The sequence below is a fragment of the Hypomesus nipponensis genome, chromosome 5, assembly GCF_054491055.1.
Source record: "Hypomesus nipponensis isolate SF chromosome 5, ASM5449105v1, whole genome shotgun sequence".
NCBI lineage: Eukaryota > Metazoa > Chordata > Actinopteri > Osmeriformes > Osmeridae > Hypomesus > Hypomesus nipponensis.
This window is the reverse complement of record NC_140365.1, coordinates 12,560,818-12,573,271: the sequence shown is the minus strand read 5'-3', so window position 1 is coordinate 12,573,271 and position 12,454 is coordinate 12,560,818. Positions and strand designations below refer to the sequence as shown.

Here is a 12,454-nt window from a genome sequence, read left to right as displayed (position 1 = left end):
GTCATCATTCGGTAGAAGGCCATCCTTACTTATGGTGTGTCCCAGGTAGGTCAGGTTTTCCTGGTAGTATTTACACTTCTCTGTATTCAGATGTAGTCCAGTGTTATGTAACCTGTAGAGTACCGCTTTCAGGCGAGTTTCATGATTAGCATGGCAAGATGAGTAGACATTGATGTCATTAAGATATGCCTGAGCTCCAGGTGGACTTTGCAGCACTATGGAAATCCTTTTCTGAAATGCTGACGGCACAGATGCTAGTCCAGAGCAAACTCGCTTGTGTCTGAAAAGCCCCTCATGGGTTATGAAGGCAGTCAGGTCTCTGCTGTTCTCATGTAGAGGAACCTGGTAGTAAGCATTTGAGAGGTCGATGGTGGAGAACATGGTTTTTCCCCTGAGTTCTGAAAAGAGCTCCTCCATGTGAGGAATGGGGTAACAATCAGTTACCACCGCCTTGTTGGGCTCCCTGAGGTCCGTACACATCCGTATTCTTGTTGAGCTTTTTCCTTGAGTCACAACAATTGGCGACACCCAGGGAGAAGGGTCTATCTTCTCGATGATGACAGCGTCTATCAGAAGTTTTAATTCAGCCAAAACAGCATTCCTGACAGAGAAGGGCAGGCAAGGGTGGAACCACTATTTCTCTCACTGTCTGTTCTGATCTGAGTTTTACTCTGTTTCCCACAATGACCATTTTCAGTGCCTGGATTAAGTCTAACCTGAGCAGTGGTGAACCTGATTCTACAATGTCAAATGAGGCTGGAGCAGAACATCCATCATGTATCCATTTGTATCTGTCCCAATACTGGGATTCTCTGTCTTGAGTACGTCACCACCAGGAATCTCAGTTTGTTTCAAGGACAGAATGAGTTCTCATAGACCTTAGCAGGCAGCAATGACACTGATGATCCAGTATCCACTATCATCTGGAATGGCTGCATCTTAGGTGATGTGTCTAATTCTACAGTGCACATTATTTTCTTATCTTTTGGGACAGTATATTTTCGAAATAACACCGTCAGCTCTGGAATAACCACCTCCCTCACCTCATGTTTTTGACCTGAGCGGCAAACTTTAGCAAAATGTCCAGTCTTTCCACATGATTTGCATTTGTTTGCGGCACACGGCATTTTTTGGAGTTTGACAGGTGCTTATCCGAGTCACATCGGTAACATTTTTGTGTACATTTAGAATTAGTTTGACATTTTCTTGAGTAACCTGTGCTGCTCGGACGTTTTTGTTCCTTCTTTGGCAGCGTATTCATCTCCCTCAGCAGCACTCCGCTGTTTGAGAGTTCACTTGCATTGCGTGTGGCCGATTTCACTTGATTAGCCATCTGTATGGCTTTATCCAGAGACCGTTTATCTTCTAACAGCAAACGTTCACGTATGCGTCCACTGAAGGCTAAAGTGTTTTTCTATATATATATAGCGCCCTCTACCCTGGTATATCCAATGGCCGGGCACCCAAGTTCCTATGTGTAGCCTCTCGGCGAATTACCTATAAATCCCCTCCTGTGTCCTATTAACTATAAGTCCTATTTACCAGTGTATCTAGTCATAGACGTAGTGTATGTTTTATCTCAAGGCTAATGATTACCATGTACACACCCTGTACTTAGTCCAAATAACACTTTTCTTTATTCACATCAAATAAATGAAGGCAATGTTACCCTGGGGTGGTTCTTCAGGTAAAATAAATACAAACGTTTCCATAACCCTCTACTGGGTGGTTACATTGGTGTTATAAAATTAAATAAACCTTCAGTGACTGAAAACCAAATGAGTTATTGCCGGTAGTTGTACACCAGCATAAGAAAACGATACAAACTTCTATTCCAATACTCAACTTAACAGATAGCAAAGATGCTAAGGTGCTACAATAGCTTAATTACTTATCACAACAGTGCACTGTGGGCCCACACACACTCACACGCATACCACTCTCCGTTGCAGGCCTGTATCGTGGTTCGAGAGCGTGGTGGCCGTGAAACTCACAAATGGCCGCTTCACTCTGAAGAGCCAAAAACTAACTTTCCGGGGAACTCCGCTCCGACTTTAGAACAAAGTTGAACTGGTCCACCAGTGCTCACGTTCCTCCGTCGGTAACCAGCTCCAGCAGTACGCGGACCTAGCATACTATCCTCTTCTCCTCCGCACGCCGACAGTCCATTCCACCACGCTTGGTAGCAAAAAACACCTAGCTAGCCAGCTTCAAACTCAGTCCGTCACGATAGGTTACAGACAAGGTTTATACTCCAGTGCCTCGCACTATATCTTACAGAAAGTACCGATCACTTTACTCAAGCGGTGCATATGACTCCGGGTATAACATAGGCTTACTTTAATCAATAAATCGGAACAAAACTTTTGTCCGTTCGGGCTTCTACACGCCGTTTCTCTCTTTTTTTTCCTCCCTTCTCCTCTCGCGGCCTTCCGCTCGCTGTCCTTACCAATCCCAATCCCACTCTCTATTAGAGGCAGGATTAATTTAAATAGCATCCAATTAGACCTTGACTCCACAAACTTGATAGCACGACCCAAATGTTCTGTACATTGCTCACAAACTTAACTACCAGGCTTGAATCTTAAAGGAACACAAACCAATATGTTTATATTTGTAATAAACCCTTCTTAAAATAATTAAACCCGTCCACAAATAAAATGATAATACTAATAACCCTAACCGGGTTACATATATATATATTTTTTTAAGAATGACAATAAAAGTGCAACCTCCGGGTCGGGGAGGAGATCTGGACCCAAGCGGAGGAGTTCAAGTATCTTGGGGTCTTGTTCACGAGTGAGGGAAGAATGGAGCGCGAGATAGACAGGCGGATCGGTGCGGCGTCCGCAGTGATGCAAGCTCTGCATCGGTCCGTCGTGGTGAAGAAGGAGCTGAGTCGAAAGGCAAAGCTCTCTATTTACCAGTCGATCTACGTTCCTACCCTCACCTATGGTCACGAACTGTGAGTAGTGACCGAAAGAACGAGATCGCGAATACAAGCAGCCGAAAATAGTTTTCTCCGCAGGGTGTCCGGGCTCTCCCTTAGAGATAGGGTGAGAATCTCGGTCATCCGGGAGGGGCTCAGAGTAGAACCGCTGCTCCTCCTCGTCGATAGGAGCCAGCTGAGGTGGCTCGGGCATCTGATAAGATCACCCAGGACACGCTGGATGGACTATGTCTCTCGGCTGGCCTGGGAACGTCTCGGGGGTCCCCCAGGAAGAGCTGGTGGAAGTGACCGAAAAGCGTAAGATGATGCATGGATGGATGACAATAAAATCTATCTAGTTAACTATGCTGGGCGTGCTGAACCTATACCACTTCCACAAATACTGGTCAGTGATGCATTACTTCTGTTACTGAAGACGTTACATTTACATTGTCATTTAGCAGACGCTCTTATCCAGAGTGACTTACAGTAAGTACAGGCACATTCCCCCTGAGGCAAGTAGGGTGAAGTGCCTTGCCCAAGGACACAACGTCAGTTGGCATGACCGGAAATCAAACTGGCAACTTTCGGATTACTAGCCCGATTCCCTCACCGCTCAGCCACCGGACTCCCCTGTGTCACAATGGGAGATTGAGATTAGGTGTGCTACTTATTTAGGTTATAGAGTCTATAAAGGTGCTGTAGCTGACAGTACATCCCGTTCTCTCTTCACTTAAGCCATGACTGCTCATTTCAGTGTTGTAATAAAACAAGTGGTGTCCACAGATTCAATTCTTCAAGTCTTTTTGCACTGTGATGAGGGAAACCCCAGATGTTCACAGTGTGTGATGGATGACAGGTTGTGTCTTCATGCAGAATAGATTTAGAGTTTACATTTCAGATAAGCTGCGTTTCATTACCCTTTGGACAAGGACTGACAGATTGTTGAGCTTTTACCTTGAGTCACAACAATTGGCGACACCCAGGGAGAAGGGTCTATCTTCTCGATGATGTCAGCGTCTATCAGAAGTTTTAATTCAGCCAAAACAGCATTCCTGACAGAGAAGGGCAGGCAAGGGTGGAACCACTATTTCTCTCACTGTCTGTTCTGATCTGAGTTTTACTCTGTTTCCCACAATGACCATTTTCAGTGCCTGGATTAAGTCTAACCTGAGCAGTGGTGAACCTGATTCTACAATGTCAAATGAGGCTGGAGCAGAACATCCATCATGTATCCATTTGTATCTGTCCCAATACTGGGATTCTCTGTCTTGAGTACGTCACCACCAGGAATCTCAGTTTGTTTCAAGGACAGAATGAGTTCTCATAGACCTTAGCAGGCAGCAATGACACTGATGATCCAGTATCCACTATCATCTGGAATGGCTGCATCTTAGGTGATGTGTCTAATTCTACAGTGCACATTATTTTCTTATCTTTTGGGACAGTATATTTTCGAAATAACACCGTCAGCTCTGGAATAACCACCTCCCTCACCTCATGTTTTTGACCTGAGCGGCAAACTTTAGCAAAATGTCCAGTCTTTCCACATGATTTGCATTTTTTTTGCGGCACACAGCATTTTGTGGAGTTTGACAGGTGCTTATCCGAGTCACATCGGTAACATTTTTGTGTACATTTAGAATTAGTTTGACATTTTCTTGAGTAACCTGTGCTGCTCGGACGTTTTTGTTCCTTCTTTGGCAGCGTATTCATCTCCCTCAGCAGCACTCCGCTGTTTGAGAGTTCACTTGCATTGCGTGTGGCCGATTTCACTTGATTAGCAATCTGTATGGCTTTATCCAGAGACCGTTTATCTTCTAACAGCAAACGTTCACGTATGCGTCCACTGAAGGCTAAAGTGTTTTTCTATATATATATAGCGCCCTCTACCCTGGTATATCCAATGGCCGGGCACCCAAGTTCCTATGTGTAGCCTCTCGGCGAATTACCTATAAATCCCCTCCTGTGTCCTATTAACTATAAGTCCTATTTACCAGTGTATCTAGTCATAGACGTAGTGTATGTTTTATCTCAAGGCTAATGATTACCATGTACACACCCTGTACTTAGTCCAAATAACACTTTTCTTTATTCACATCAAATAAATGAAGGCAATGTTACCCTGGGGTGGTTCTTCAGGTAAAATAAATACAAACGTTTCCATAACCCTCTACTGGGTGGTTACATTGGTGTTATAAAATTAAATAAACCTTCAGTGACTGAAAACCAAATGAGTTATTGCCGGTAGTTGTACACCAGCATAAGAAAACGATACAAACTTCTATTCCAATACTCAACTTAACAGATAGCAAAGATGCTAAGGTTCATTACCCTTTGGACAAGGACTGACAGATTGTTAACAATACCCAAATACACTCACCGACCACTGCTTGTTAACAGAAATAACTAATCAGCCAATCACATGGCAGCAACTCAATGCATTTAGGCATGTAAACGTGGTCAAGACAACTTTCTCAAGTTCAAACCGAGAAACAGAACGAGATGAGTATTTCAGAAACTGCTGATACACTGCTCATCTCTAGGGTTTACAGAGAATAATGAGAAAAAGAGAACATATCAAGTGAGCGGAAGTTTTGTGGACCAAAATGCCTTGTTGATGTCAGAGGTCAGAGGAGAATGGGCAGACTGGTTCGAGATAATAGAAAGGTACACTAACTCGAATAACCACCTTTTACAACCAAGGTATGCAGAATACCATCAAATACTTTTCATACTACTTCTCACTGATGATAGAAAGCATATCTTATTCTTGGCATGATGTTTATACCCAACTTGAGAATAAATGATATTGTCTAAAATGAACCATACGAAGACATTGTGCTATTATAACTTTGCTGTTGTCTCATGTAGAACATACATACAGAACTCAGTGTCTCCAGTTTGCAGAGTGGATTCCCCAGTCCAGCAGAGAGAATTTTCATGCCGGCATCCTTCAGTTGATTGTTACTCAAGTCCAGCTCTGTAAGCTCTGAGGAGGGGAGAGCTGAGGCCAGCTCTTCACAGCACCGTTCTGAGAGGTTACAGTCATTCAGCCTACATGATATAAGGAGAACATGACACATCATCAGAGTCATAAATGCCTTGTTGATGTCAGAGGTCAGAGGAGAAAGGTGCAGACTGGTTCGAGATAATAGAAAGGTACACTAACTCGAATAACCACCTTTTACAACCAAGGTATGCAGAATACCATCAAATACTTTTCAAACTACTTCTCACTGATGACAGAAAGCATATCTTATACTTGGCATGATGTTTATACCCAACTTGAGAATAAATGATATTATGTAAAATGAACCATACGAACACATTGTGCTATTATAACTTTGCTATTGTCTCATGTAGACTTGTTACTCAAGTCCAGCTCTGTAAGCTCTGAGGAGGGGAGAGCTGAGGCCAGCTCTTCACAGCACCCTTCTGAGAGGTTACAGTCATTCAGTCTACATGACATAAGGAGAACATGACACATCATCAGAGTCATAGTTTGTACGATAGGATCATACGATAATCAAATATCACATCACAATATGTCCGAAATCATATCATTATTAAAATTGCTTTCTACATACAGAGCAGTTTTGGAGTCTTTGACCACTTGCAGCAGCCTCAGAAGACCTTCCTCTGATCTGGAGTATATCTTTAGGTCAAACACGTCTATCTTCTCTTCTGAAGTCAGCAACACAAAAACCAGAGCTGACCACTGTGTAGATGAGAGCTTCTTCTCACTGGAGAGACTTCCTGAGCTCAGGTACTGTTGGATCTCCTCCACCAGAGAATGGTCATTCAGTTCATTCAGACAGTGGAACAGATTCATGCATCTCTCTGGAGAAGGATTCTTTCTGATCTTCTTCTTGATGTAGTTGACTGTTTCCCCATGGCTCTGTGTGTTGCTTCCTGTCTGAGTCAGTAGGCCTCGTAAGTCAGACTGATTGGACTCCATTGAGAGGCCCAGAAAGAAGCGGAGGAAAAGGTCCAGGTGTCCATTCTTACTCTGCAAGGCCTTGTCCACAGCAGACTTGTAGAGGTGGACGTCAGATGTGTCTGAGGTGGACTGAGACATCAGATTCTCATTGTTGTTGATAAATGAGAGAAACACAAACACAGCAGCCAGAAACTCCTGAAAGCTCAGATGGACAAAGCAGACCACCTTCTCCTGGAAGAATTTACCATCCTGTCTGAAGATCTGTGTGAACACTCCTGAGTACACTGAGGCATCACTGACATCAATGCCACACTCTGTCAGGACTTTCTCATAGAAAATCAGGTTGCCTTTGTCCAGCTGGTGAAAGGCCAGTTTTCCCAGTGACACAATGCTCTTAATGCTCTGTTCATCCCAGTGTGGATCTGTCTCAGTTTTCCCATGATACTTCACCTTCTTCTGTTTGGTCTGTAACACCAGGAAGGCTGTGTACATCTCAGTCAGGGTCTTGGGCATCTTCTCTTTCTTCTCTGTTCCCAGCATGTGCTCCAGGACTCTCACATACATTAGGGAGAAGACTGGAATGTGGCACATGATGTAGAGAGTCCTTGATGTGTGAGATGATTCTCCTGAGATGGATCTCATCACTGCATCTCTTCATGATGTACTCCTCCTTCTGATCATCATTGAACCATCGTACCTCTGTCACCAGGTCAACACACTCAGAAGGGATCTGATAGGCTGCTGCAGGTCGAGTGATCCAGATGAGAGCAGAGGGAAGCAAGTTTCCTTTGATCAGGTTGGTCAGCAGCACATCCACTGAGGTGGACTCTGTGACATCACACCAGCTCTTGTTCTTTTTGAAGGCTGAGGGCAGTCGACACTCATCCAGACCATCAAAGACAAACAGAACGTTGTACTTGTCATAGTTGGAGATTTCTGATTGTCTGGTTTCTGAGAAGAAGTGATGGACAAGTTCCATCAGACTGAACTCTTCCATCAGATCATCCAACAGATTCAGCTCTCGAATCGGCAGAGGAAAGATGAACTGGATTTCCTGATTGGCTTGTCCCTCAGCCCAGTCCATGATGAACTTCTGCACAGAGACAGTTTTTCCAATGCCTGCAACTCCTGTTGTCAGAACAATTCTGATAGGTGTGTCTCGTCCAGCTGAGGGTTTAAAGATGTTGTTGCATGTGATGGTTGTCTCTGATCTTGCTGATTTCCGGGATGCTGTCTCAATCTGTCTCACCTCATGTTCTTTATTGACCTCTGCAATCTCACCTTCTGTGATGTAGACGTCTGTGTAGATTTTATTGAGAAGAGTTGGGTTTCCTTGTTGAGCTATGACCTCAAAGATAATCTGAAACTTCTTATTCAGTTTACATTTGAGTTTACGTGAGAGTCTATGACGAAAAACATCTCCTGAAAGACCAAACACAGATGTTATTCTTAACAGGGCTTTAGTTTGCAAGAGAAAGTTACTTAACAGTTCAGAATAGTTTTTCAGATTCTAAATATGGCACACATTGATGGCTTATACATAAACATTGATTTTCCATCATTGCACTTTGCCAGATGAAAGTTACTCTGATTCTGTTAAGCTGTCTTCATCATAAACCATCAGTCGGTCAACTAAGACTAAATATGGAGTCTCTTACTTTTCTCCAGAGTGTCAGCCAGCTCCTTCTGGTTCATGTTCCTCGGGACGTGCAGTGTGATCTTCAGAGCTCCCTCTCTGGCACTGCTCTCCTGCTTCTGATATTCAGGGTCCACCACTTCCTGGTCCTCCCTCTGACTCTCTAAGCCTTCTAGGAAATCTGGACTCAGAATCCTCTTCATCCTCTTCAGCTCTTCCTTCACAAACCTGATGACAGTCTCCTCAAGCACCTGAAACAGGGAGGGAAGATATCAGAGGAACCAGGAACTCTGTACACAGTAGTACAATCTGATTAAAATGATTATGTCTTGTTTGTACTTTAAATGAACACAAAACTCACTGTGAATATAGAAGACAAGTGGTCATGGTTACTCTGGTCTGACTTCTGTTGATCTCTGTGGACAAGAGATGACATTACTTAAACACATGAACCGACCAAAATACTGAACTGTCTCCATTCATGCATACACACAGACTCAGTTTAAGAGTGATACAGAGTTAACTATCTTCTATACCACTAGATGGCACTGATTTGTTCCTTTCCATGAGGGGGTTTCCTGTTGGACACTAGCTGTCTGAGTAATTGATAATTTCCTTAAAGGGGCAATTGACTGCAAAACCGATTTTACCTTGTCATAGTTGAATAAGGACAGTTCGGTGGGTAAAATGAACATACCGTGAATATCAAAGTCCATTGACACCTCTTTCCTATTCAAATCTCAAAAAGAAAAAATGTGGCTGTAAAACGCTAGCTTTTCAACAAAGCTACCGGTCCTACGTAGGACCGGTGATTGCCCTCTTATTGGCTCTGGTCTGTATCTATGTCACGCCCCAGAATTTACATCCAGACCAGCCCGAGGTAGCGTCTATCTCCATACTAGTTTAGCTGCGCGCTGCTCTGTGTAAGCTACTTATAAGGAATTACAAAGAAGAACGTTTTGAATTATAACAAGGATATTGAAAATGGACCACGGTCGTAAATGCTGTTTTCCAGGCTGTAGCCTACAGGGAAGGCTAACACTCACAGTCTTCCCAAGGAGCCAAACATTCAACTGGCATGGCTGCTGTTGTCTTATGAGAAGATCCCGGCGAAGTTCGACACTCAATCATTCATTTCCTCTGAACATTTCACCCAAGACAGTTTTGACAACCTTGGACAATTGCAAGCAAGATTTGCCAGGAAGCTGAACCTGGAAAGAGGTGCTGTTCCGACCGTATGCTCATTGCAACCGCCTATAAGGACAGTATAATGTTGTGCTAACAGTTATTAGCAATGCTAACGTTTCCTGTATAATATAACGCTAGCATACCAGGTAGAATGCTAAGTAAGTTTCTACACACATCAAATGACTAGCTAGACTAGCTGTAGTCGGCATTAGAAGGGAAGCTTCCGAAAAATAGCCAGAAAACGAACAGCAGTCTGGCTTATTGCTAACACCTGTCTAGATAATCTATTTGAAAGAACTGGAGAAAGGCAGGTGCTTGATACAGGATAGGTAGCATTGCTAGTAACTGTTACTAGTAACACCTAGACTGTAGGCATGTAAGCAAGTTTAGCTTGCTAACGCAAGAGCATAGGTAGAATGTGTGATAATTTAGCCTAGTTTATTGGCAATGGGGCTAACGTTGACTCATGTTCCTGACTGTGTTTCATTCAAATAAATAACCTGTGTAATGTAAATCTACAATTCAAGATGCATGTTTGTCCAGATCTTGGTCATGTTATTTTTCAGCAAGTTATTTAGAGCTAGCTAGCTAACTGAAGCCGAGTAGAATCAGGATATGGTTTGGTTGCTAAGCCTAACGTTCTACCCACCCAAGTCAATCCTGTTTGCTTCAACAACAGAAGTGGAAACAAGTCATGTTATCATTTCAAATGATATATAATCTGTTAAACAGTGTTGTGTAGACACAATAGATTTATTTGCACGTTTTTATTTCAAGTCTCCAACTTTGGTGTTTCAGCGAGTGCTGCTGTTGGCCGTGTTGCGTTTTTGCTCCCCAGCTTCACTCGTTGAAAACCAACCAATCAGCGCACAGCTTATCTAAATATTAATGAGCATACTATAAAAGGAGAAAAGCTAGTGTTTTTTCCTGGGAACATTTCAGAGGATCTGTCAGTGGGCATAGAACAGCACCCGGGCCATTTTCAACCCAACCAATGTTACATAACCTATATGGAGACCTTAAGGAACAGTGTAAAAATACCCCCCCAAAAAAGTCAATTGCCCCTTTAAACCATACATTTACATTTATTCATTTAACAGACGATTTTATCCAAAGCGACTTTCAAGAGAGAGTTTTACAAAAGTGCATAGGTCACTGATCATAACAACAACATTGCGGGTAGCCAAAACATGAAGCATACATTGTGAAAAACCAAAAAAGTGCCAAAGGGAACAACCATAAGAGATAAATGATAGCTAGATAGATACTTTATTAATCCCATGAAGAAATTCAGGTCTCTCTCACAGCTCTCAAATTAACAATAATAACAGACAACATGTACAGACAATACGATACAATACAAACAGACAATACAATACAATAAGGTTATGTACAGTAGATAAGATATATAGTGCAAAACAGTGTGGAGTCGTATAGTTTTATGACAGCTGGGACAAAGGACCTCCTAAGACGCTCAGTCCGAGAACGTAGGGTGTTGACCCGCCCGCTACGGAGGCTGCTGGACTGTCCTGCCAGGACATGGTGGAGGGGGTGATTGACATTGCACAGGATGGCCAAGAGCTTGCCCCGCATCCGTATCTCCACCACAGTCCCCAGTGAGTCCAGGCACTGCCCCACCACTGACCCCACCTTAAGAGCATGTAGTTAAACAAGTTACAATTAAACAACATGAACCTCAACAAGTGCCTGTAGAAAGGCAAATGTTGCAGCTGAAGATGTGTTGGGCATCAGAATCTGTTGAGGTATTTAGGTGCTTTTAGATGCACATGGACTCTGATCGTATGTTTCATAGCCAGATGGTTTAGTGTTATTGTCTGATGAATGAAATGCAGGAGACAGGTGATGACTCTAGACCCTCTCTGTGTTTGAGCCAATCTGTACATTGTTATGTGTATTGTCTAATGTTTGTGTGTTAAAGATGGTTGTTTCTGTGTTCAATTGTTTGTTTGTTAATAAATATGTATGGAGAGATATTTATTACAACTGATTCTCAGAATTTCCACCACAGTGTGTTTCAACCAGACACTAAAGAATGACATCAGGGTTCACCTCACACAGGGCTGCATGTTTGCTAGCAGCCTGCTTTAGACACTGCAGCACTCCTCCACCCAGGAGTTTAAGACCTTCTGGTCTCAAGCAGTCTAAGTGGGCTGAGCCCCAGCCCGGTTTGTGCTCATACCAGGCCTGGTACCTGCAGGGCTTTGATTCTCATGCTGTCTGTGTGTGTGTGCATGGAGGTTATGACTAGGGTGACCATACATTTGTGTATGTGTGTGTTTGTGTGAATGTGTGTGTAGGGAGAGGGAGGTTATGTTTGTCAAACAGTCACTAATCTCTTTTTATTGCATGTAAAGCTATTATAGAAAAACTCAGTATTGACATTATATGTCAAGTATTTTAAAATGTATAACAAATTTTTCGGAAAATAACGCATTTTCTATGAACCGCACCCCACCAGAATGGGAGCTTTGTGTTTGTAAATCGGAGTATAAACTGCACTGGAATATATGCCGCACTTGATACGGAAACAATAATACCAAGCAATGCACGAGCATTAGGGATCTTACAGCATGCCGTTGTGTAACACACATTATACATTGTATGATGTATGTTTTCTATTGCCCGGGAATTAACTAGTATTTAAATAGCATTCACGAAAAAAGTGTTGCTGTTTTGTTTGTTGTCTGATGTTGTTTTGTTATAAAAACGTGCTATAAATATAAGACGCACCACCACA

At 42.9% G+C, this 12,454-nt stretch overlaps 1 protein-coding gene across 1 annotated transcript in view; it reads right to left on the bottom strand.

The window, feature by feature from the left end:
- Nucleotides 1-11,929, bottom strand: part of LOC146288742 (NLR family CARD domain-containing protein 3-like) — a 39,291-nt gene extending 27,362 nt beyond the window's left edge. Inside the window, 8 exon segments of the mRNA XM_084698785.1 lie at nucleotides 5,822-6,070; nucleotides 6,298-6,390; nucleotides 6,520-7,482; nucleotides 7,484-8,291; nucleotides 8,531-8,759; nucleotides 8,870-8,924; nucleotides 11,159-11,346; nucleotides 11,897-11,929. Coding sequence (XP_084554911.1) covers nucleotides 5,822-6,070; nucleotides 6,298-6,390; nucleotides 6,520-7,482; nucleotides 7,484-8,291; nucleotides 8,531-8,759; nucleotides 8,870-8,924; nucleotides 11,159-11,346; nucleotides 11,897-11,929 — 2,618 coding nt within the window.
- Nucleotides 11,930-12,454: the final 525 nt, after the last annotated feature.